Source organism: Pseudophryne corroboree, chromosome 10 (genome assembly GCF_028390025.1).
Source record: "Pseudophryne corroboree isolate aPseCor3 chromosome 10, aPseCor3.hap2, whole genome shotgun sequence".
Classification (NCBI taxonomy): Eukaryota; Metazoa; Chordata; class Amphibia; order Anura; family Myobatrachidae; genus Pseudophryne; species Pseudophryne corroboree.
In genome coordinates, this window is record NC_086453.1 from 370513274 (window position 1) to 370540450 (window position 27177).

General features: G+C 47.8%; 1 protein-coding gene across 2 annotated transcripts in view; it reads left to right on the plus strand.

Annotated features, from left to right (window-relative positions):
• The window catches only part of LOC134966741 (uncharacterized), a 62551-nt gene extending 40968 nt beyond the window's left edge, over positions 1-21583 (plus strand). For both annotated transcript variants that reach the window (XM_063943723.1, XM_063943724.1), the window contains 11 exons: positions 2318-2378; positions 4365-4381; positions 6293-6350; positions 7674-7766; positions 14339-14399; positions 15100-15213; positions 15811-15868; positions 17812-17880; positions 20320-20383; positions 21205-21276; positions 21372-21583. In XM_063943723.1, coding sequence (XP_063799793.1) covers positions 2318-2378; positions 4365-4381; positions 6293-6350; positions 7674-7766; positions 14339-14399; positions 15100-15213; positions 15811-15868; positions 17812-17880; positions 20320-20383; positions 21205-21276; positions 21372-21482 — 778 coding nt within the window. In that variant the 3' untranslated portion in view covers positions 21483-21583. The remainder of the gene's footprint in view (positions 1-2317; positions 2379-4364; positions 4382-6292; positions 6351-7673; positions 7767-14338; positions 14400-15099; positions 15214-15810; positions 15869-17811; positions 17881-20319; positions 20384-21204; positions 21277-21371) is intronic.
• The last annotated feature ends 5594 nt before the right edge of the window (positions 21584-27177 follow it).

Consider the following 27177-nt stretch of genomic DNA (forward strand, 5'->3'; position numbering starts at 1 on the left):
TGTGTGTGTGTGTGTGTGTGTGTGTGTGTGTGTGTGTGTGTGTGTGTGTGTGTGTGTGTGTGTGTGTGTGTGAAATATGCCCCTTAGGACACGTAAACAAGTTATTATATATATATATATATATATATATATATATATACTCTAAGCAGTGATAAACTGTGGCATTACGATGGCATGTAATGACAGTGGTCTGACCTCTGACCCTCCCACCTGTGTCAGTGATGTCACTTCCTGAGAGCTAGGATAACTCCCATCTATCTTCAGTCTCCAAACGCTCCTGCTGTTTCCCATACTTAGGGGGTCTATTCATGAAGCAGAGAAAAGTGTGGAGAAGTGAGCCTGTGGAGAAGTTGCCCATGGCAACCAATCAGTGTTGAGATAACATTTATAAAGTGCATTCTATAAAATCATACGTAGCATCTGATTGGTTGCCATGAGCAACTTCTCCACTGGCTCACTTCTCCACACTTTTCACTGCTTCATGAATAGACCCCTCACTCATCACAGATCATGATGACAACACAAAGGTGGTCATTCCGAGTTGTTCGCTCGGTAATTTTCTTCGCATCGCAGCGATTTTCCGCTATTTGCGCATGCGCAATGTTCGCACTGCGACAAGTAAATTTGCTATGAAGATTGGTATTTTACTCACGGCATTACAAGGTTTTTTTCGTCGTTCTGGAGATCGGAGTGTGATTGACAGGAAGTGGGTGTTTCCGGGCGGAAACTGGCCGTTTTATGGGAGTGTGTGAAAAAACGCTACAGTTTCTGGGAAAAACGCGGGAGTGGCTGGAGAAATGGAGGAGTGTCTGGGCGAACGCTGGGTGTGTTTGTGACGTCAAACCAGGAACGACAAGCACTGAACTGATCGCACTGGAAGAGTAGGTCTCGAGCTACTCAGAAACTGCACAAAGAAGTCTTTTCGCAATATTGCGAATCTTTCGTTCGCAATTTTGATAAGCTAAGATTCACTCCCAGTAGGCGGCGGCTTAGCGTGTGCAAAGCTGCTAAAAGCAGCTTGCGAGCGAACAACTCGGAATGACCACCAAAATCTCCTGATTATAACTCATTCACAACATCACCGCATTATCCATAAACAAACGTATATAACCGCAAAGAAGAAAGGAAAAAGATATAGAGGCACATGCAGAAAGAAAAACACTCAGTAGAGTACAGGTAGATAAGGGGATTGCGTCGCAAAAAGTGCAACAATAAGGATGAGAAGACAAAGGACCTAATTCAGACCCAGACGCAGATGAAGCGATTGTATCATCTGCGCATACGCCGGTACGTGCGTGTGCAAGGTCATGAACGGCTTTCTCTTCAGAACGCAGTTTAAGACCTGGAGGGGGGCGGGAACGGGGTGTCGATGCTTCGTTTATGGACCGTTGCTGGGGCAGGTTGCTGCGGCTGTGTGATGCTCTCACATGTGTGTGGGGGGGGGGGGGGGGGCTAGATCCGGCATGCGGGGCAGACTTACCCTGTGCTAGGCGTGCCCCCCGCGTGTCAAAGAAATTGATCGTACTGCAGATGTGATTTTTTTTCCGCACATCTACGATCAAGTCTGAATTTGGCCCAAAATCAAGTGCTGAGAACAGAAATCTACAGATATGGGAAGGGGGGAGAGATGGTGTAAGAGGGGGAGAGAGAGAATGAGAGAGAGTGTCATGTGACTACTTAGGCAACCACAGTCATCTGGCAAAGGATGTAAGGTTATGGGGGGTCATTCCGAGTTGATCGCTAGCTGCCGTTGTTCGCAGCGATCAGGCTAAAAATCTGCATTTCTGCGCATGCGTATGCACCGCAATGCGCAGGCGTATCGTACGGGTACAATGAGCATCGTGGGTTTGCACAGAGTGTAACGAACATTCCAGTCGCACAGCCAAATGCAGGAAGATTGACATGAAGTGGGCGTTTCTGGGTGTCAACTGATCGTTTTCAGGGAGTGCTTAGAAAAACGCAGGCGTGGCAGAAAAAAAGCAGGTGTGGCTGGGCGTTCGCTGGGCGGGTGTGTGACGTCAAAAGCCGTCTCTCCGTCGTTAGAATCAACGCACACGAAGAGTAACTACAGGGCTGGTCTTGTTTTGCACAAAAAGATTTTGCAGGCGCTCTGCTGCACAAGCGTTCCCACTTCTGCAAAGCGAAAATACACTCCCCCGTGGGCGGCGACAATGCGTTTGCACGGCTGCTAAAAACTGCTAGCGAGTGATCAACTCGGAATGACCCCCATGGGCAAGCGTGATTTTCTACAACTGTCATAAATGTGTCGTGTGATCGCAAAAGTTAATAATAATAATAAGCCGCTATTTCTTTTCAGAATCGCACTGTCCAAGCAGAACTTTACCCTTAAGTACAACGTGAACATCCCCCGACAGGTGGTAAGATGGGGCACATGTGATGCTTAGAGAGCTAGCCTGCGCGCAGCGTTAAGGGAACCTCCTTACTCTCTATTACTGTATGTAGAGCTTTGTAGAAGACTTTAGTATAGAACTTTATTTTAGTAGATATCATTATGCTATACAGATTAAAAAATAAAGTGTTGCTGACATTTGCCTTGAAGCATTTCCCAAGCAGATAGCGTTGCATTATAGACTGTAAGAAGCCAGGTTATGCTGCTGAAGCATGCGTCCCATTTTGCGAATTAACCCGAGAGGTGACGCTCTGTGACAATAAGTGGCGGTAACGTAACTCCTGCTGGTAATGGAACGGTCGCTCAGCCTGGGACTGGTGGAGTGAGGATGAGAGTGATATCCCAGCCCGAGGACTCCATTCACTTAGCCGTCTCCTGGCCTGGAGATCGATGCTCGGCACGGCCTCCGGCGCCTGCCAATCACTGCTGACAGGATAAAGAGGCCCTTTCACAGCGCCGCCGTGCCTCTGTTCAGCTCCACTTCCAGGGTGTGATCCTTCTATTAGAAAATGGTTTTAAGATTAATCCTCAGTAGGCATGTAGATTTACAGGTCCGCACGCCGCGCTACTTATCTAAGAGGATCTAAGTAGGTGGCCAGGGGAGGGCGTTAGCCGGAATTACTGCTCTGTAGTCAGGGGGCCCAGGTCCGATGCTTTGTCCTGGATTCTGCAAAGGTCCCCAATTACTGAATGCTGTGCAGCAGCCCCAAGCTGCATAAACCACGCACTAACATAAGGAAGCGCATTATGGCCCTCATTCCGAGTTGTTCGCTCGGTAAATTTCATCGCATCGCAGCGATTTTCCGCTTAGTGCGCATGAACAATGTCCGCACTGCGACTGCGCCAAGGAAATTTGCTATGAAGTTTGGATTTTTACTTACGGCTTTTTCTTCGCTCAGGCGATCGTAGTGTGATTGACAGGAAATGGGTGTTTCTGGGCGGAAACAGGCCGTTTTATGGGCATGTGGGAAAAAACGCTACCGTTTCCGGAAAAAACGCGGGAGTGGCTGGAGAAACGGAGGAGTGTCTGGGCGAACGCTGGGTGTGTTTGTGACGTCAAACCAGGAACGATAAGCACTGAACTGATCGCAGATGCCGAGTAAGTCTGAAGCTACTCTGAAACTGCTACGAGATGTGTAATCGCAATATTGCGAATCTTTCGTTCGCAATTTTAAGAAGCTAAGATTCACTCCCAGTAGGCGGCGGCTTAGCGTGTGCAATACTGCTAAAATCGCCTTGCGAGCGAACAACTCGGAATGAGGGCCTATATGCAGATATCGTCAGACAAAGCCACGATAACGATAGGAGTTTAGTTATAAGTATCAAACAACAAGGGGAAATGTATCAAGGCTTGGAGAGAGAGAAAGTGCCTAACTCTCGGCTTCTGCCGTGTTACGGGCTGTGTTTGAAAAATGACAGGAGCTGATTGGTCGGTGCCCTGGGGCATATTTATGACAATCCGCATTTTTAATGCAAATGTGATAATATTTTTGCACAAATTCGCAATTTGAAAATGAATATTTTCACGCAAATTTACTAAGATCCTCTTGCCAGGAGACGGGTTCCGATAAGAGACCGTCCTGGTGAAGAGCCGCAAGCAGTGTGGTAGAGTAACGTTGTCACACTGCTTTATGGTGCGGGTCCCCGGCAGCCCATAGGCTACCCTAGGATAACTTCATGTGGCGCTATCCTATCGGGGACAAGCTTCGGAATGAATACGGTAGCACAGCAGATGAAAGATTAATTTACGGATAAAAATGGGGGAAGCGCTGGGATCCTGGCATAGTACATCCGGTGGATCCTTAATATTACCCCCGAAAAGGCTGTTTTGGGGAATAGGCCACAAATATTTAATGATAAATAAGCCCTTTTATCTCTCTCCACTTTATTGATAAATCTACCCCAGTGCAAAGTGCAATGTTTGGATGATGCTGTATCTTTCCTCTCTTTGCAGGGTTTGGCTGGAAGCAGGTAAGTACTTCTGTTTGTCTTTGAGAACTTGGGGGTGCAGTGGGGGGGGGGGGGGGGTTTGAATTATATATATATATTTTTTTTTTGCATGAATCTTTGCAATATGGTTTCTTCATAATGCGTCAGGGCTTATTACCACGTTCCGTATAGAACCTCTTCTAAACATCTCATATGTCATATTTTTAGTCAAGTGCTTCCCAATCTTCATTCGCAATAAAGCATAAATTACTTAAAACTTAAGACCTTTTAGGGGCAATTAATTTAAATGCAATGTTGGGAGGGTGAGTGAACTCCAGTAACGGCACTATACATCACCCGTACAGTGCCGCTACATCATCCATATGACCTCACTCCCCCATAGGGGTGCATAGGAAAATGCACAACGTTGGGCTACCGTATCTCCGAGACATATGCCAATGGCTCATCACCCGTGCCTTGCGCCAGAACATATTATATATTGTATAGAAATGCAACACACACATCCCCTACAGACTGCGCCGCATCCTGCTCAACACAAATATTATATTTCCCCCCCACCTCCTCCCCGCACAATTCATTATGCCCCTCCCCCACCAGTCCAGGACCCCAGCACAGAACCACAGTGCTAGTTTTACAAGATGCATCTCTCAAAGTTTTTCTTCTTTTGCCGTCTGCATAATATGACGGACGCAAATTCCAGCATCTGGTATAATTCCATATACAGATGGGTCCACGGTTATCTTGGCTAGTTTGCTGCGCCTAGGCACAACATGGTTTATTAACATAAACCAGGCATGTCCAAACTGCGGCCCTCCAGCTGTTGAGAAACTACACGTCCCAGCATGCCCTGACGCAGCTTTAGCATTCTCTGACAGCAACACTGTGTCAGGGCATGCTGGGATATGTAGTTTCACAACAGCTGGAGGGCCGCAGTTTGGACATGCCTGACATAAACCCTTCATCCGTTGTTCTCAGCTGCAATACAATACAGAGAACAATACAGCAGGGGATTAAGTCATTACAGCAGGGGATTAAGTCCGACTGGCCAGTCTCAATTGATCCTATTAAAGGCCAAGATAAACATGGACCCATCTGTAAACTGGTATAATTCCAATTACCACCCAATAACGCCTATTCAGCCATAGGTGAGAAGCTATTGAGGTACGTATGACTTGTCCGTAGCTACAACGGTTGCCTATAACAACTGCGATGCATGCTCAGTTTGCACCTGTATAACTGTATCCAGCAAGGAAGGTAATAAACGCATCAGGATGTCTCCAAGGGTCATATAATATCCGGTGCTGTCTCTCGTACTTGTTGGATCATTTTCTCTTTGCTGTTATTTTTGTTATCTATAATAATGTCCATCTCTCGGCTGCTGGGAAATAAGCCGCAGTTTTCTCTAGTTTCCTCCCGCTCTACAATGCTCATTTTAATAACGCTTTCCATTTAAAAATCCCTGTATTGTTGTTGTGGCTTACACGTTCTCATTGTATGTGTAAATTAGCCGGGAGGGAGCGGCAGCTGAGCGTCCCCCTCTGTACACTATGAAGGTATTTACGGCCGTTCTAGGTGGAAGTTTGCAAATTGCTGTTTATTATACAGCCTGTTGTTTCCTCAGGAGCCATGTTCATCTGCCGCAGAGGCTGCGGGATCCCAGCCTCTCGGTCTGTGTATACAGAGGCACACCGTGATTTACTGACACTCCTGCAAATGGCAGTAACACATTCACGAGCGCTTTCCATGTCAGAGGGTATTTAGTCTTAATAGTGGTCTTATTGGGTCATTTCCGGGAATAAATGGGAGCACTTGAGAGACGGCAGGCCCCGCATTTTCTGTATGTCTGCTGCAACGGGCATCCATTACTTGTGTTTGTGTCTGGATGAATTCAATGATGAGATGAAATATTTGACTGACTGTTCTTTCTTTCAGCGCAATTGTGTCGGCGACTCTGAAATGTCTCATGAAGTTCTACAATTTATCAGACGATGTAAGTCTCCTGTAGGGTTGCCGGTCGACCGTTGTCAATATTTTTACAGACTACAAAACTTTACTGACTTCTTGTTGGATTATACCAAAAGGTCTCCAAAAGTATAAAGAGTAGCAAAAGCAGGGCTGGTTTTATCTAAACATTGTGTACACTTACTTGTATTGTGTTCCGAATGTTGTGGCTCTTCTGGGCTTGTGAGGAATGCACAGAGAGGGGGAGATGTATTGCTGGTAGGAAGATGGTAGCCCCACCAATGGTTCACGTACCAGGGTGATGACCATACTGTATATTACAGACAGGTGGCGGTCTTTGGCAATATGGGATGTCCTAGATGAGTTCTGTGTGGATACAAAATCACTAGGACACAGTAGATGGCACTTTGCTTTGAATTCTAACCTAGTTCATAATATTGCAACAGTAGAGGTCTTGGGCAAATTCCAATATTATTATTTCTGTTACTTTATTTTGGTATAGTTCACTTTTTTTGTTTAGTTGTTACTTTTAACTTGGCTATCTCCACCTGACACGACCTTTCCAGATGCTATCGCCTGTAGGGGGCTTCTCCTTCTCCCATACTCTCAGACCTGATGGCCATCATGGTGGTTGTCCAACTGACACCACCTTTCCAGATGCCATCGCCTTTAGGGGGCTTCTCCTCCCATATTCTCAGACCTGATGGCCATCATGGTGGTTGTCCAACTGACACCACCTTTCCAGATGCCATCGCCTGTAGGGGGCTTCTCCTCCCATACCCTCAGACCTGATGGCCGTCATGGTGGTTGAGTCTGGTTCCTCCTACCTTCCCTGCTGCACTTTCCTTGTCATTCGCCCTGAATACTCACTCTCACTCTCTCTGCCTCCATCTATTTTCCCATTGGACCCTCCTCCCAAGTCCTTATACTGTAGTTTCTCTGCCTGGCAGCCGCATTATCTGGGAGGCTTCAACATCCCGATTGGTGATCCCGCAAACTCTGCTGCCACCAAACTCCTCTCCCCTCTTATTTATCCTCTCTCAATGAACCTCTTTCCTCACTGACATCAGCAGCAACTCTCTTAACCTGGTCTTTTCTCACCCCTCTGCTAGCTCCATCTTTAACTGCCCCCTCCCACTCTCCGACTATCAGTTTTTCTACTTTGACATCTTGCTTTCCTTGTCCCTCCTCTGTCTCTAAGGATACTCTTACTTGACACCAGTTTATCCTCGTCTTCTCTCCCCAATTACCAGCTTCTACTGCACTCATACTTGGAGTATGTTTATCCCTTATGGACAATGGTATGGAAACCAGAATTATACTCATAATAACATGCATATATCTATTTTAGGATCTTCCAAAGTCTGTGCGTCCAAATTTTATTCTGGATGTTGAGAAAGAAGAACTGTTTATAACAGCCGGGCTGCAGGATCGGGTTGTTCAGGTAATACTGAAAGTGGCAACTACTCATGTGCCAGGTGTGATATGTATAGTATACAATATGAAACTGATTACATTTAGCATCCAATAGCTATGGCTTCTCCTCCATTCCTTCTCTCTGCTCACATTGTACTTATACTCCTAAAAGCATCTAAAGTATATTAATAAACAGGAGCAAGAGAGACCCTCATCTACAGAGCTGTCACCAACACCTCCCCCTCATACAGCTCTGACCTCATCATGATCTTCTCACCCTCATCTACAGAGCTCTCACCAACACCTCCCTCTCATACAGCTCTGACTTCATCATGAGCTTCTCACCCTCATCTACAGAGCTCTCACCAACACCTCCCACTCATACAGCTCTGACCTCCTCATGAGATACTCACCCTCATCTACTGAGCCCTCACTGACACATACCACTCATACAGCTCTGACCTCATCATGAGCTTCTCACCCTCATCTACAGAGCTCTCACCGACACCTCCCCCTCATACAGCTCTGACTTCATCATGAGCTACTCACCCTCATCTACAGAGTTCTCACCAACACCTCCCTCTCATACTGCTCTGACCTCATCATGAGCTACTCACCATCCTCTACAGAGCTCTCACCAACACCTCCCCCTCATACACCGCTGTCCTCATCATGAGCTATTCACCCTCATCTACAGAGCTCCCACCAACAGCTCCCCCCTCATACAGCTCTGGCCTCATCATGAGCTACTCATCCTCATCTACAGGGCCTCACTGACTCCTCCCTCTCATACAGCTATGTACTCATCATGAGCTTCTGACACTCATCTACAAAGCCCTCACCAACACCTCCCTCTCATACAGCTGTGACCTCCTCATGATATACTTGCCCTCATCTACTGAGCCCTCACTGACTCCTCCCTCTCATACAGCTCTGACTTCATCATGAGCTTCTCACACTCATCTACAAAGCCCTCACTGACACCTCCCCTTCACACCGCTTTGGCCTCCTCATGAGATACTGGCCCATATCTACAGAGCCCTCACTGACTCCTCCCCCTCATACAGCTCTGTCCTCATCATGAGCTTCTAACACTCATCTACAGAGCCCTCACCAACACCTCGCTCTCATACAGCTCTGACCTCCTCATGAGATACTTGCCCTCATCTACTGAGCCCTCACTGACTCCTCCCTCTCATACAGCTCTGACTTCATCATGAGCTTCTCACACTCATCTACAGAGCCCTCACTGACACCTCCCCCTCATACCGCTTTGGCCTCCTCATGATATACTGGCCCACATCTACAGAGCTCTCACTGACACTCCCTCTCATACAGCTCTGACCTCATCATGAGATACTCGCCCTCATCTATAGAGCTCTCACCAACACCTCCCCCTCATACAGATCTGACCTCATCATGAGATACTCGCCCTCATCTATAGAGCTCTCACCAACACCTCCCCCTCGTACAGCTCTGACCTCATCATGATCTTCTCACCCTCATCTACAGAGCCCTCACTGACTTCTCCCTCTTATACAGCTCTGAACTCATCATGAGATACTCGCCCTCATCTACAGAGCCCGCACTGACTTCTCCCACTCATACAGCTCTGAACTCATCATGAGATACTCACCCTCATCTACTGAGCCCTCACTGACACCTCCCTCTCATACAGCTCTGACCTCCTCATGAGATACTCACCCTCATCTACAGAGCTCTCACCAACACCTCCCTCTCATACTGCTCTGACCTCCTCATGAGATACTCACCCTCATCTACAGAGCTCTCACTGACACCTCCCCCTCATACAGCTCTGACTTCATCATGAGCTACTCACCCTCATCTACAGAGCTCTCACCAACACCTCCCTCTCATACTGCTCTGACCTCATCATGAGCTACTCACCATCCTCTACAGAGCTCTCACCAACAACTCCCCCTCATACACCGCTGTCCTCATCATGAGCTACTCACCCTCATCTACAGAGCTCCCACCAACACCACCCCCCTCATACAGCTCTGGCCTCATCATGAGCTACTCATCATCATCTACAGGGCCTCACTGACTCCTCCCTCTCATACAGCTATATACTCATCACGAGCTTCTCACGCTCATCTACAAAGCCCTCACCAACACCTCCCTCTCATACAGCTTTGACCTCCTCATGAGATACTTGCCCTCATCTACTGAGCCCTCACTGACTCCTCCCTCTCATGCAGCTCTGACTTCATCATGAGCTTCTCACACTCATCTACAGAGCCCTCACTGACACCTCCCCCTCACACCGCTTTGGCCTCCTCATGAGATACTGGCCCATATCTACAGAGCCCTCACTGACACCTCCCCCTCACACCGCTTTGGCCTCCTCATGAGATACTGGCCCATATCTACAGAGCCCTCACTGACACCTCCCTCTCATACAGCTCTGGCCTCAACATGAGATACTCGCCCTCATCTATAGAACTCTCACCAACACCTGTCCCTCATACAGCTCTGACCTCATCATGATCTTCTCACCCTCATCTACAGCGCCCTCACTGACTCCTCCCTCTCATACAGCTTTGGCTTTCTCATGAGATACTCGCCCTCATCTACAGAGCCCTCACTGACTCCTCCCCCTCATACAGCTTTGGCCTTCTCATGAGATACTCTCATTTACTGAGCCCTCACTGACACCTCTTTCTCATACTGCTCTGACTTCATCATGAGCTTCTCACCCTCATCTACAGAGCTCTCAGCAACACCTTCCACTCATACAGCTCTGACTTCATCATGAGCTATTCGCCCTCATCTGCAGAGCCCTCACTGACTCCTCCCCCTCATACAGCTCTGACCTCATCATGAGCTTCTCACACTCATCTACAGAGCTCTCACCAACACCTCCCTCTCGTACAGTTCTGACTTCATCGTGATCTATTCGCCCTCATCTACAGAGTCCTCACTGACTCCTCCCACTCATGCAGCACTGGCCTCCTCATGAGATATTCACCTTCATCTACTGAGCCCTCACTGACGCCTCCCTCTCATACTGCTCTGACCTCATCATGAGCTATTCGCCCTCATCTACAGAGCCCTCACTGACTCCTCCCTCTCATACAGCTCTGACTTCCTCATGAGCTACTCGCCCTCATCTACAGAGCCCTCGCTGATTCCTCCCACTCATACAGCTCTGACCTCCTCATGATGATACTCTCCCTCATCTACAGAGCCCTCACTGACTCCTCCCACTCATACAGCTCTGGCCTCCTCATGAGATATTCACCCTCATCTACAGAGCTCTCACTGACTCCTCCCACTCATACAGGTCTGACCCCCTCATGAGATACAAGCCCTCATGTCCCAATAGATCTGCCAATGACATACCTCACCTCCTTCTTGGTAAGTGGTAACCAACTCTCACTTCCACCTCACAAGACTTCTCCTGCACTGTGCCCACTTACAGAACTCTTTTTCAACATTGAATTATTTTTTGAGATCTCTATTTAGGCAGTTTAGCTCTGAGTACTCTGAATGCTTTTTTCTTTGCTAAGTGATGGATTTTCTATGTCTAGATGGCTTCAGATGTTCTACCTCCCCCTATGATTTTGTACTGTTCTATGATGAATGAAGCCGCATGCCTCACAGCTAATGTATTATACAGTATACACCAGTTTATTGTTTCTGGTCATTTAGGGCCTTTATCCAAGGAATGTTCCTCAGTAGGGCGGCAGCTACTAGAGAATATCAAAGGGAATATCCTTTTCTGTAATACTTGAGAGTCCACCCTTTAAACTGCTGCACCGTACCTTCTCTCTTTATGTAGCCAAGATGTCTACTTTCTATGTAATAAGTTCCTCATCTTTATGGTGCCTCAACTGAACTAATGTTGGTTCTCTACAGTATTTTCTTGCCTTCCCTAATCGGGTGACTTGTATCCGTATTTAAGTGTTTCACCTCCTTTGCCTTCTGTATAACAAATGTCTTAATTAAAAGTACTTACAAAAAAAGAAAACCACAACAATATACAGATGAACAGCATGTACATGTTCCCTCGTCTAGGGGCATATTTTGTAATTATCAGGTTTTAGACCCGATAATTAGAATGTATTAGTATCACTATTAATTTGCAGCATTAAGAAATTAGCATTTGCAGGAATGTACTAACAATCACAGAGAGGGGCTTTAATTCTAATTTCCCTTCTATATCCTGAGCCGGGGGCCATTCTGTGCACGCATGGACTGCTGACCACGCGTGTTCTCTGTCCATCATAATTCCTGCATCTTCTCACACAGCCTCCCTGGTACTCTTATTGATCTGCAATACTCTCATAATGCAGGTGATTAGTGGGGGTGTGGTCAACCGGCAAGGAGTATGGGGATGATCAAACTTCCTAAAGAGGTCAAGTGGAAACGTTGTCCATTAGCTTCTAGCTTTCACGTGACAAGTACAGTCTGTAAAATGATGGGTAGCTGATTCACCTGACCAGTTTACAAGGCTCGATAAATCTCCCTCCTATGGAGTATATTTACTAAAATTCGTATTTTTCTGAATGAGGTTAAAGTTCAAACACGAATGACATTGAATGTGTGAATTTGCAACTTTTTGAATTTTGTACGCCTCATTTACTATGCTGTCGTGTTCTGCATTTTCGTTTTTTCCGATGTCGATGTCATTTGTAATTTCGGCCAGTGTTTTATGTGAGTGATTAGTAAAACACTGCCGAACTTAACACAATGAATCCCGTCCGGATCTGTGAGATCCGTGCAGGGCTTCATTGTGTACCTTTAAAACAGTGCTCCATTGTATCCAATGGTGGGAACTTTGCGGTCAGCGGTTGAGGTTACTCGCGGTCAACCGCTGGCCGCAAAGTTCCCACCATTGGATACAATGGAGCGCCTATGCACTATATTGTATCTTCAGTGCCTGACTGACAGCTCAGGAGCGCACAGCCAATCAGGAGAGTGCCACGACGTGGCGCTCCCTGATTGGCTGAAGGGACCCTCTTTGACAGGAGTCACGGGGGGTCCCGCCAGTCGGGGAAAGGGGTCCCATGTGTAAACATGGGACCCCTTTCAGTGCGTGGTTCGGGTTTTCCGGTTTGTTTTTTTGCCAAGTACGTGGATGACAAAGAGGACAGAAGCTACACTGGATTGTGTGAGTATAATTTTATTCACAGGTACCCCGTGGATTCTACATGGAGAAGTGGACCGAGCTTCGTGTGAACATAGGTAAGTATGTGTGTAGGTAGGTGTGCATGTATGTAATAAAGTTTTACTGTCACGGTGTGTGTGTTCTGTTTTTTGTTGGGTATTTTTTTTGTAGTAGTACTACAGGTACCAGCGGGCCCGTTTTTCCACCGCATGCTGGTACTTGTGGTTCTCCAAGTACCAGCTTGCGGGGGAGGCTTGCTGGGACTTGTAGTACTGCTACAAAAAACAAAATTCTTATTTTTACACTAGGCTATCAGCCCCCCATCCGCCGCCTTTGGATGGGGGGGGACAGCCTTGGGCTTCACCCCTGGCCCTTGGGTGGCTGGAGGGGGGGACCCCTTGATTTAAGGGATCCCCACTCCTCCAGGGTACCCCGGCCAGGGGTGACTAGTTAGTGATTTAATGCCAGGGCCGCAGGGACCTATATAAAAGTGTCCCCCGGCTGTGGCATTATCTCTCTGACTAGTGGAGCCCGGTGCTGGTGTTAAAAAATACGGGATGACCCCTACGCTTTTTGTCCCCCGTATTTTTGGCACCAGGACCAGGCGCAGAGCCCGGTGCTGATTGTTCAAATATGGGGGATCCCCAGTCAATTTTTGCCCCATATTTTTACAACCAGGACCGGCTCAAAGAGCCCGAGGCTGGTTATGCTTAGGAGGGGGGACCCCACGCAATTTTTTTCTTTCTGATTTCACACCCCTTCCCACTGATAAACATGCACGGATCCGTCAGATCCTATCAGAACACGGTAAAAAAAAAGCAGGTCTATTTTAAAACTGTTTTTTTTTTTTACGATTTGTATTTTTTCACGGCAGTGTTTTGCTATTGCCGGCAGTGTTTGTGAATTAGAATTTTTAGTAAATTACCGAGGTGTACAGGCGTATTTGACCGATGGTGTATTTATTCGTATTTTTTTTTTCTTTGACTTCCAAAAAAATACGAATGCCCTCATCACTGCTGAGATTTGAGTTTAGTAAATTCCCGAGATGACACTTTGAAGAAAAAACACCAAATCGGTCAAAATCGGGAGCTTAGTAAATATACCCCTATGTCTCACTTTGCAGATGAGTTGTGATGACACCGAAGGGTGGGGCCAGGAGCATAATGTCCATCATGTAGCACCGAGTGCAAGCATAGAGAGATCAGAGAGAGGCTACAGTCCTGGTGATGTGATGGGAACAAGGACTTGTTACTATATAACATGCAGTAGATGAGCTGTGATGACACTGAAGGGTGGGGCCAGGAGCATAATGTCCATCATGTAGCACCGAGTGCAAGCACAGAAAGATCAGAGAGAGGCTACAGTCCTGGTGATGTGATGGGAACAAGGACTTGTTACTATATAACATGCAGTAGATTTAAACTGTTATTGTCTCATTTATTGTTTTTGTGTTTTTTTTGTCTTAGGTCTATGAGGGTCTTATATATATGGACTTCAGCAAATCCATAGTGGAAGAACAGGGCTTTGGTACGTGATTTGTATATACATCACATGCACTGTCTGCAAATATATATATATATATATATATATATATATATATATATATATATATATATGAGAGAGAGACGCTCAAAAATGCCGAACCGGCAACGCAAACGCATTTGCGGCACGGTCAGCTTTGCAGTTCGAAGTGTGGGCTTTCGCTCTTCACAATGAATGTTTTCGGGGTTTTTTTTTACTCATACAACCAAAATAATAGTTTTACTTAATTTAAAAGTGTACATTTTTTAAAAATGTAAATCAGTGTATGAACGCTGCTGCGTCCAGTTCACGCTTCGCATGTGAGGTTCTGTGTTAGTAAGAACCGGCTCAGTCATGGGTGAGCCAGCAAACGGCCTCCATCTGCGCTGATCAGTAGAAACCTCGAATATATTTGGTCTGAGTAAAATATTTAAACTTGCCGAAGCTGAAGAATCCAATCTGTAATTCTGTCTAACCGGAAATGCTGGTAAACTCATCGCCTCCCCCTTTATAGACTGTAATCCTCTATAACACAGCAAGTCTGTGTATACTGTATATATAATAATGAGGATTTGTAGAATTCTGCCATCTACCACAGGAAGTGGCTGATTACGGAACCCCGACCCTTCCTCTAGGTGTCACTCTTTATGTCCCTGACCTATCTGTCATTGATTCTTTCCATAAAGGATTTGTCCTTATCCTGCAGGAAATTACGTTCCGATGGACATCAGTTGTGCCCCTCCCTTTTGGCTTGCCTACCTGCGAGACCCTAGTGATTCGGGAGTGATTCATAATAACGTCCGGCAGCGATGGCTGAATGGTGAGTGGGCACATAATGGCCCATCGGGCTCTTTTTACCGCACTGAAATCTTGTGCTTTCCTGAGAACCTATCGCCCATGAGTACCCCATTACCCTGTAGCTGTCAGGTGGGAGAATGTCTAAGTCTTGTCTCAGTGGAGGCCACCGTGACGTTGGAAAGCCGTGTTTCCCATCTGATTAGCTGTGGTTGGACCTGGGGCTCACTGCTTTCATGTCCAAGCCCAAAGCATCCCTACATTGTCTAGATCTTGCAGCCAGGTCCCCGGGGTGCCCCAAACTTGTTGTCACATGGGGAGATCTATTGGGTTCTCTAAACATAAGAAAAACAAGTTGTCCTTTGTAGCCCTTCCAGTTCTCTCTTCTGTTCTCCGTTCTGCTCATGCTTTGCCTTCTGATATCGTACATGTGCACCAACAGCAGAGATACCTATTCAACATCATGAGTCTATGTTCCTAGCATGCCTATGTGTGGGCCACCAGTCTGGGGCAAATGTCCTCTCTCCATTTATGATGGTGATCCTGGTTACAGGCTCAGGATACCTTTTTATGAGAACTTTCTGTGCTTCGTCTTAAAGTTACAAGTACTTTTATATTGCAGGTGATGCTCATGTTATTGAGGCCATGAAGATCTTTGCAGAACTCACCGATAAAGCAAAGTAAGATATATATTCAATTATATAATCCTATTTTCGGTGTTTCACAATAGAGATGCAGAGAATGCATCTGTCCTCTCCCGGGGCACGCAAGCCCGCAGTCTTCTGTACCAATCTTTTAGTAGTTGTCTTAATTTACATTTAAGGCCTGATTCAGCGGTGAATGCAGTGGCGCTGTCGGACGCAGGTGGCTGATGGTTTTTAGTCTGCGCGTGGGTCTGAGTCGCACTGCCCATGTGTCCCGATGGCTACCACTCAGACGCAGAATTAATGTGGATGCAGGGAGTGTGATTTTCAGTTGGCATTCCTGGGACATAATAAGGGCATGGCTAGCCAGAGGTAGAAGTGTCGCCGACAGCGGTTGCATCTAAAGACGCCGTAGTGCTGACACAAGACGTTATGTTCACATGGCGAAATTTGCGCCTGCCATACAGTTGGTGCAAGTTTCGATGGTGCGTCTTAGTACTTGTTGAGATGGAATAGCACCACTGCCAAGGGGCAACTCTCTAAACTCTGTGTCATTAGTATAAATACATAGGCGCCGTTGCAGCGAAAGACACAGTCGCGTCTGAGTGCACCTCAGAATCGGGAAGCAGACTGGATCAGCTTATTGTTAAAAAAAAAGTATATCTGCATTTCTGCGGCATAGATCTGTAGTCTGTGACTGTGGAATATTACAAGATGTGTACGAAACTATTTATATTTTTATAACCAAAGTTTATTTTTCTTTAATAAAACTTATTGTAACCCTTCAGCTTTCTAGACTGTGTGACTAAATGCCAATTGAATTTATTACCCATGCATGTTTGTTACCAAGCAGTAACTTTTACACCGTATTTCTCAGCTATGGGGGGATAAAAAAAGCCACAGTGTAACGTTGTATCTCTGGAGCATCGCATTATAGCATGGCGGCTCCTGAGCACTTAACCACCAACATATACTGTACTTACGCTTCCCAACCAGATTTAGCATACAGATTGCTGACGCTGTTTACTACCACATCCTGGCCTGCCTGTTGCTTAGCGACCGGGTCGCTAATTTATACACTGCGGCAGTCACATGGCCACATTGCTGATTTCTTTAGCCAAACACTCCTTTATAAGAACATTCCCATGGGGTCGTGGTGGCTACCTGGGATCCTGAATGTGGTTCTTTTATATTACTACTTTATGACCTTGGCTTACTATGATTTTTTGCTGCCTGCCCTGACCATTGGAAAAGGATTTCTCAGTCTGCCTGCCCTGACCATTGGAAAAGGATTTCTGTCTCCCTGCCCTGACCATTGGAAAATGATTTCTCTGCCTGCCCTGACCATTGGAAAAGGATTTCTCTGTCTGCTTGCCCTGACCATTGGAAAAGGATTTCTCTGTCTGCTTGCCCTGACCATTGGAAAAGGATTTCTCTGTCTGCTTGCCCTGACCATTGGAAAAGGATTTCTCTGTCTGCCTGCCCTGACCTTTGGAAAATGATTTCTCTGCCTGCCCTGACCTTTGGAAAAGGATTTCTCTGTCTGCCTGCCCTGACCTTTGGAAAAGGATTTATCTGTATGCCTGCCTGCCTGCCCTGACCCTTGGAAAAGTATTTCTCTGTCTGCCTGCCCTGTGGATTGTTTGACCTTGAATAACTCTGCAGTTGTTGTCAGAGTTGTTTACTACCCTCATCACTCTTATATACTATATATATATATATATATATATATATATATATACTATATATATATGTATATAAAATACTTTACTCTGCTGCTACTATGTCTCCTACCATTCTATATGATATGATGATATATTATTTACTTATACCCTCTGTCTACATTCCTGTACACGTTGTTGGACTTTACAAAGAACAGTATAAAGAAGAGAACATTTGATTTGATACATAAGTCGGATGTTTTAGTAAGATTAAATGTTTCCAGCATTAATGGAGATGATAACATCGTGTTCTTTCAGAAACGCATTAGAGGAGAAGAAGTGGAAGGAGCTGGCGGAACTGATGGACAAGAACTTAGAATTAAGGAGGTTAGTGGGTGTAAATACAAGAATACAGTAAGTGGCATACCTGGCTATGAGGCACCAGGTGCAGCGTTGGGGAACATGTGAGGCGTGGTTTCGGGATCATGGTGCCTCACATGTGAGGTACGTTCCCCGCATCAGGGCGCACATACGAGGCAAAGTCTCCCCCGGGTGCAGGATTTCTTTTTTCTAATTATTTACATTTGTTTGAGATCTGCGCGCGGCTGGGCATGGCGAGACGGCCGGGTCACGCCGCAGCTTTCTCTCATTACCGGAGCATGTGAATTTCTCACTAAGGGGTTTATGGTCTTACGTTAATTCTGAGCGTCTCATCTCATTCATATTATTATAGTGACCGTGACGGGATTTAGCAGATAATGAGATTTGAGGTTCCAGCCTGGATCTTCTCAGATAGACGGTGGATTGTTCTGCGGCAGCGCAGAGAGAGTGCAGAGTGTTACTGGGTAACAGAGCGCTGTTTGGGGTGAGTGTGTCTGCGGCGCTCATAGACCATCTCCCTCTTACCGGCTAGCCCTGGTTCACGTGTGTGTATATCCACACGCCTGCAGCTTGCATGTCTGATCCGTGTCATTGCTGCGTGTGATGTAGCTGGTGTCATGCTGTGTACATCTGTGCGGCGGCACCGCCGCGTTATCTGCCCGCTCTCCTCGCTGTCACCAGTAACCTAGCGGCTTTATTTGCCCTTTTAAATGAAGCAGGATTCAGTCTATTTTGTTGACATGAGTATGTCGACACGCAGCATGTTAATATCAACCATGCCGACGTTCATCGTGTTGGCGCTTATGAAATACAACATGATTAGATAAAATGTTTTTGGCGGTCCAGTGGTGACTTACCTGGTACGGTGGCTCCAGTGGTGTCTTCCGGGTTTGGCGGTCGGCTGATGGTGACCTCTGGCAGTGCTAACCCTAACCCTAACCGTCCCATTAGTGCCTAACTCTAACCCTCCCCCTCCCACAGCCTAACCCTCCCCTCCTGCTGCCTAACCATAATCTCCCATAGCCTAACCATCCGATGCTGCAGCCCATTCCTAACCGTCCCCTAGTGCCTAACCTTAATCTCTCCTCCAGCAGCCTAACCCAAGCCTTTCCTCCTGCAGCCTAAACATAACCCTCCCCTTCTGCAGTCTAACCCTCCCCTACCGCACCCTAACCTTTCCTCCTGCAGCCTAACCCTAACCTTTCCTCCTGCAGCCTAACCCTAACCTTTCCTCCTGCAGCCTAACCCTAACCTTTCCTCCTGCAGCCTAACCCTAACCTTTCCTCCTGCAGCCTAACCCTAACCTTTCCTCCTGCAGCCTAACCCTAAGCCTCCCCTCCTGCAGCCTAACCCTACCCCTCCCCTTCTGCAGCCTAACCCTAGCCTTTCCTCCTGCAGCCTAACCCTAACCCTCCCCTTCTGCAGCCTAACCCTAACCTTCTGCAGCCTAACCCTCCCCTCCCGCAGCCTAACCCTAACCCTCCCCTCCCGCAGCCTATCCCTAACCCTCCCCTCCCGCAGCCTATCCCTAACCCTCCCCTCCCGCAGCCTAACCCTAACCTTTCCTCCTGCAGCCTAACCCTAACCTTCTCCTTCTGCAGCCTAACCCTAACCCTCCCCTCCCGCAGCCTAACCCTAACCTCCCCTCCCGCAGCCTAACCCTCCCCTACTGCAGCCTAACCCTAACCTTTCCTCCTGCAGCCTAACCCTAACCTTCTCCTCCTGCAGCCTAACTCTAACCTTCTCCTTCTGCAGCCTAACCCTAACCCTCCCCTCTTGCAGCCTAACCCTAACCCTCCCCTCTTGCAGCCTAACCCTCACCTTCTCCTCCTGCAGCCTAACCCTAACCTTTCCTTCTATAGCCTAACCCTAACCTTTCCTTCTGCAGCCTAAACATAACCCTCCCCTCCTGCAGCCTAACCCTCACCTCCCGCACCCTAACCTTTCCTCCTGCAGCCTAACCCTAACCATCCCCTTCTGCAGCCTAACCCTAACCTTTCCTCCTGCAGCCTAACCCTAACCCCTGCCATAGCCTGACCTTCCAGTGCTGCAGCCTAACCCTCCCCCTTTTGCCTGACCCTAATTTCCCCTTTTGCAGCCTATCCCTAACCCCTAACATGAGTCCCAAATTACTGTCCTGGGGAAGCTGAAAGTAGGTGGCACCCCCAGCCACCACGCTATAGTAATCACACTGGCAAAGGGACTGAGCAGTAGCGGAAATACCTGGCTGATAACGGTGCCTCAGGGTTTGGATGCCTTTTCTGGCCAGTATGTCCCACTCCTCCCCAGGTCCCTGGCCAGTAACGATAAACATTGCAGCGCTACCTGGGTGGGTCTGGCCCATGTACCGTTCCTGGTCTAGGGGTAATACGCTGGCCCCGGCTGAGGGCCGTATAGAACGTTTACTGTCTATCATTCAACTTCCTCTTCTTCCTTTTCTTACAGATCAATCTTCACGGACGCGTGTTTGGGTCAAGGAAATCTGAAGATGATAGAAATAGCCAGACAGGTAATCTCTGATGCCGGCGGGGATGGTTCTAGAAGCGCTATGGTGGCTGTGGAGTTGCGGCATATTTTTGCATAAATGCCCCCTAATATATTGTATGATGGGGACCCTTCTGCTGTAGCGTGTGCTGGTCTGTCTTTGGTGTTTGATTTGAATTTAACAGTATTGAGAAAGGATAACGAGCAGTGAGATAATGATACAACGGAGTGACGGATAATAACAGTAGCAGCCAGTAGCCCTGGGAGGGGCGGGCAGAAAGGATTCGGGTCACTGAGATAACCCAGAGGTCGGAGGGCCCTGCTAGTGAGAGTTTACAGATTAGGGGTCTGTATATGTAGACACTAAAACTGTCATAGGTAACCTAATATGCATCAGGGGGGCGCATTGGGTGTCCTACCCTTAAATGGTCGCTGCATAACTATTTTCCCAGACCTATTGGGGGTATTTATAATCTTGTAAGTAAGTTCTCCAATAGGGGCATCTTCTAGATAAAATAAACATCAGGGTGTAATTGTATATACATTTATATAAAAATATTTCACGCTGGCTTATTTTTGAATTATCATTTAATTAATCAGTAATCAATCCTAAGGTTCCTGTTGGGAATAGTAAATATTATAGTAACACTGGGGGAATGTTTTGTTAGAAGAGATAAGTATCTGAGCAGATTATATGTCCCGTATCCAGACACCAGTCCCCGAGGGTTCTGTACTAGTTTATGTAATGCTGTGGAGCCACCTTGTGGTCAGGGTGAGTATTACACTGAAGAAGGATTAAATCTGCTTTTCGAACTGATTTTGACATGAATGTGTCCCTTTCCTCAGCACGGGTGTGCGGTCAAGTTCCCGGGCAGTGGTGGAGCTGTAATTGGATTATGCTTTGACCCAAAAATATTGGTATGGAATATTCTTGTATATCGTACTTCTGTTTTATATATATATATATTAAAAAAAAAAAAACTTTTGTAAAATAAACTCTTCTCTGCATTAAGGTGGAGCTAAAGAAATCATACCAAGAGGCCGGCTTTGTGTTCTGCCCTGTGGTTCCCTACGACCCTGAGCATCCGGACCCTAATGCTGGGCCGCCAGCTGGTAGAAGCTGAATCATTTTTTTTATATTACACTGTGAAAAGTTTGTCCTAAAAAAACCAAAAACATTTGCTGTAATTTTCTATAATAAATAAAAAGTGACGGTGTGAAGGAACCGCCCAGCGTAGCGTCATCCATGGCTCATATGAACAATGAGATTGAGAACATATAAGGCCTGTCTATTACATTAATGCATCTACAATGACCCCTCCAATCAAACGTAACCTGGAGGAACAAAACTGGGTCTCATTACAGGCCAAGAATGAGATCCAAAGAGCAGCAGCTGCGTCTAACTCCTTCCAGAGAATAGACCTACCTGAGATCCTCTCCTCATGGCATGAAGTGCCCCTATAGCTTGGCACTCTGCACCCTTCTCTAAGTGACCCCATGTGAAGTCTGGTTTCCACCTGTGTCTCCACTGAGGATTTTATGAAAATGACGAAAGCACAAACTGAATAAAAAACAAAATAAAACTAAACAAGAACAACATCCCAACAAAAGAGAAATCTACTTTGAGGAACAATATTGCGTTATACTGTATGAGAGTAAAATTATAACAAGTGTGGTTATATAACATTAATAGAGGAACAGATTCAGGACCTGTGCCCACCCATCTCCTGGCTGGAGCGTGTCTCCAGTCTTACCCACTGTCACCTCACTTCCACAGGCCTGTGATGTGGGCATCAAGGTCTACACAATTAAGGTGCATCCCAGATCCTGACTGTTTCCAAATGGTCTGCTTATTCCCCTGTAGACAACGCAGTATTTGTATGTGTGATGTTTTGTATGGAACAGCAGCAGAGGGTAAGGATTAGGCTATGGGGGGGAAGGTTAAACTGCCAGGAGGGGAGGGTTAGGCTATGGGAGGAGGGTTAGGGTTAGGCACTAGTGGGATGGTTAGACTATGGGGGAGGGATAGACACTAGGGGGAGGATTAGGGTTAGGCACTAGGGGAAGGGTTAGACACTAGGGGGAGGTTTAGGGTTAGGCACTAGGGGGAGGGTTAGGGTTAGGCACAAGGGGGAGGGTTAGGGTTAGACACTAGGGGGAGGTTTAGGGTTAGGCACTAGGGGGAGGGTTAGGCACTAGGGGGAGGGTTAGGGTTAGGCACTAGGGGAAGGGTTAGGGTTAGACACTAGGGGGAGGTTTAGGGTTAGGCACTAGGGGAAGGGTTAGGATCAGGCACTAGGGGAAGGGTTAGGGTCAGGCACTAGGGGGACGGTTAGGGTTAGGCACTAGGGGAAGGGTTAGGGTTATGCACTAGGGGAAGGGTTAGGGTTAGGCAATAGGGGAAGGGTTATGCACTAGGGGAAGGGTTAGGGTTAGGCACTAGGGGAAGGGTTAGGCACTAGTGTGAGGATTTTGATTCGGGGAGGACAAGGGTTAGGCACTAGGGGGAGGGTTAGGCTATGGGAAGGGCTAGGGTTAGGCACTAGGGGGAGGGTTATGGTTAGGCACTAGGGGAAGGGTTAGGGTTAGGCACTAGGGGGAGGGTTAGGCACTAGGGGAAGGGTTAAGGTTAGGCACTAGGGGGAGGGTTAGGCACTAGGGGAAGGGTTAAGGCTAGGCACTAGGGAAGGGTTAGGTTTAGTTACTAGGGGGAGGGTTAGGCACTAGGGGAAGGGTTAGGCACTAGGGGGAGGGTTAGGGTTAGGCACTAGGGAGGGTTAGGGTTAGGCACTAGGGGAAGGGTTAAGGTTAGGCACTAGGGGGAGGGTTAGGCACTAGGGGGAGGTTAGGGTTAGGCACTAGGGGGAGGTTAGGGTTAGGCACTAGGGGAAGGGTTAGGAACTAGGGGGAGGGCTAGGCACTAGGGAAGGGTTAGGTTTAGTTACTAGGGGGAGGGTTAGGCACTAGGGGAAGGGTTAGGGTTAGGCACTAGGGGGAGGGTTAGGGTTAGGCACTAGGGGGAGGGTTAGGGTTAGGCAATAGGGGAAGGGTTAGGCACTAGGGGGAGGGTTAGGCACTAGGGGAAGGGTTAGGGTTAGGTACTAGTGGGAGGGTTAGGCACTAGGGGGAGGGTTAGGGTTAGGCACTAGGGGGAGGGTTAGAGGTTAGGCACTAGGGGGAGGGTTAGAGGTTAGGCACTAGGGGGAGGGTTAGGCACTAGGGGGAGGGTTGGGCTGTGGGGAGGGCTAGGCACTAGGGCAGGGGTGGGCAATTATTTCAGCTGGGGGGCCGCTTAACACTTCCAGTGAATAGTCGAGGGCCACACACAAAATATCTTGTAAATCGGGTCTGAACTGCGCATGCACCGCAGTCCCTACCCCCTTCCCCTGAACCTATATAGTAGTCCCTACCCCCTCCCCCCCCCCTCCCCTGAACCTATATAGCAGTCCCTACCCCCTCCCCCCCCCCCTCCCCTGAACCTATATAGCAGTCCCTACCCCCCTTCCCTCCCCCCTCCCCTGAACCTTTATAGCAGTCCCTACCCCCCTTCCCCCCCCCCTCCCCTGAACCTTTATAGCAGTCCCTACCCCCCTTCCCCCCCCCCCCTCCCCTGAACCTATATAGCAGTCCCTTCCCCCCCTCCCCTGAACCTTTATAGCAGTCCCTACCCCCCTTCCCCTGAACCTATATAGCAGTCCCTACCCCCCTTCCCCCCCTCCCCTGAACCTTTATAGCAGTCCCTTTCCCCCCCCTCCCCAGAACCTATATAGCAGTCCCTCCCCCCCTCCCCCCCCCTCCCCTGAACCTTTATAGCAGTCCCTACCCCCCTTTCCCCCCCGTCCCCTGAACCTTCATAGCAGTCCCTACCCCCCTTTCCTCCCCCCCTCCCCTGAACCTATATAGCAGTCCCCCCCCCCTCCCCTGAACCTTTATAGCAGTCCCTACCCCCCTTTCCCCCCCCTCCCCTGAACCTTTATAGCAGTCCCTACCCACCTTTCCCCCCACATATATAGCAGTTTTTATGGGGGAGGGTTAGCCACTAGGGGGAGGGTTTGGCCGGTTCCGGTATGAATGGTCGACCATGTTATGGTCGACAGTCATTAGGTCGACCACTATTGGTCGACATTGACATGGTCGACATGGACACATGGTCGACACATTAAAAGGTCGACATGAGTTTTTTAACTTTTTTGGGTGTCGTTTTTTGCGTAAAGTGACTGGGAACCCCAATTAGTGCACCGCGTCCCCTCGCATGGCTCGCTTCGCTCGCCATGCTTCGGGCATGGTGCCTTCGCTCCGCTACCGCTTTGCTCGGCACAGATTACCGTTCCAATCGTAGTCCACGTGGATCGTAAAGTATGGAAAAGTTCCCCAAAAGAAAAAACAGCTAAAAAACTCATGTCGACCTTTTCATGTGTCGACCATTTACATGTGTCGACCATGTGTCCGTGTCGACCATGTCAATGTCGACCAATAGTGGTCGACCTAATGACTGTCGACCATAACATGGTCGACCATGTGAACGGATACCGGTTTGGCCATACATCAGTCATTTTTGTATCTGGTCTGTAGCCAACAATCTACCAAATCCAGGTTCCTATCGATCGGAAAATCCTTACACTAAGCAAACGTGTTATAGTACTTTATGTGGGATATCTGTGCTTTCCATAATATATTCAAAACTTCATCCAATTGGGACTCCACCTGCGTGGCTGGCCAGGGCGTCCCTGCGCGGTGAGTATTATAAATCATGGTCACCTCTCCCCGCTCACGGGGCATTTATGTTATAACGGTTACGAATATTCCAGGTGAGTATATACAGTGATGGTATATTCCCGCAGGACAGTTCCCTCAGGCCAGTCTAAAGGTTTGTCAATCCTTTCATGGCTGGAATTAGTGTAACTTTCCATGGTGGTCAGACAGACGGTAACATAACAGCCGCTCCTGGGCCCAAATGTATTAAGCCTTAAAATGTGATAAAGTGGAGCTGGATAGCTCCCAATAGAGTGCGGCTGTGTCTGTATTCCATCTACTAAGAGGAATCGATGCCTTACCGTCTCTCCGTGCTTCACTGCATTTATCACTGCACAGAGGATGTTATAGCAGCGAAGGGAATTGTAAACAAATACATGTAATTACATTCAAGCTTCTCATGTACAAAGCCCTCACCCTCTCCTCTCCCTGTTCCATCTCCGACCTTACCTCACTTTACACTCCCAGCCGTCCTTTTCACTCTGCTAATGCACGCCGCCTCTCCTGCCTGATTACCTCTTCCCTCATCTACTTCCAAGATGTTTCACGTGCTGCTCCCTACCCCTGGAATTCCCTACCTCTCCCTATCAGACTCCCCACCTCTCTGCAAAACTTTAAACCGGCTCTCAAGACCATACTTGCTTATTATCCTGGATCAGCCGGGAGGCTCCCGAAAAATTGAGTGGCGCTCCCAGCCCCTCGGAAAGGTAGGCAAGTCTCCTGGAGCTGGCCTCTCGCACAAATCCTCCCTCCCCACTCAGCCATCCATGAAAGTGGGCGGTCCGGGGAGGCCGATGACGCCGCAAATCGCACTGAATTGCATCATCATAGCCCTGCCCCCTGCTTTACAATGTTTGTAATCTGGGCATTGAATAGCGGGGGCAGGGCCACAATGACACAACCGTGCATCCACACCCCCGTACCACCCACCCACAATGAGGCCACGATCCCTGTTGTACCAATCTGGCTTCACCCACTCCCATACGTCAGTAAGTATGCTGGAGACCCACTTCTTCATCAAACCCAGTCATCTCTCATCCTAACCCTCTGTCCCACACTCACTGTCTATACATCTGTGTCACCCCTGTCTGTCTGCCCCTCCCCTTCAGAATGTAAGCTCTCACGAGCAGGGCCCTCTCCCCTTATGTGCTTTTTTCTCTCTTAGAATATCGTCCATTCCATACTTCCTACTTCTGCACCTAGCCCTGGGTATCTGCCACCCTGACTCAGCAACGTTTATATACCATGTACCTGTCCTGCATTGTCTCATAGTGTAAGTCGCTGTTCTTGTTTTGCTCATGGGTTTATGTACTGTGTAACGGGCGCTGCGGAACCCTTGTGGCGCCATATAAAGAAAGGATAATAATAACTTATAGTTTATACTAAACTGAAACATCAGGACTGGGCAGAGAACGCTCCTTTAGCCCTCCAGACCATGGTGGTCATTCCGAGTTGATCTCTAGCTGCATTCGTTCGCTGTGCAGCGATGAGGAAATAAAAGGCACTTCTGCGTATGCGGCGCAATACGCACGCGCGACGTACTATTACAACGAACGATGTAGTTTCACACAAGGTATAGCGAAGCTTTTCAGTCGCACTGCTGACCGCAGAGTGATTGACATAAAGTGGGCGTTTCTGGGTGTCAACTGACAGTTTTCAGGGAGTGCTCGAAAAAACGCAGGCGTGCCAGGAAAAACGCAGGCGTGGCTGGGCGTGTTTGTGACGTCAAACCAGGAACTGAATAATCTGAAGTCATCGCAAGCGCTGAGTAGGTTTTGAGCTACTCTAAAACTGCACCAAAATTCTTGGCCGCCGCTCTGCGATCCTTTTGTTCGCACTTCTGCTAAGCTAAAATACACTCCCAGTGGACGGCGGCATAGCGTTTGCACGGCTGCTAAAAACTGCCAGCGAGTGAACAACTCGGAATGACCCCCCCCCCATGCCCTCTCTTCTGTGAACACCCACCTGGGTATATGTTATTATATGGGCATTGTGATCACCTTCATAGGGATATATGCCCCCAGTCACTGACTATTTTCTTACATGAGAATGAACAGAGCCCTGAGA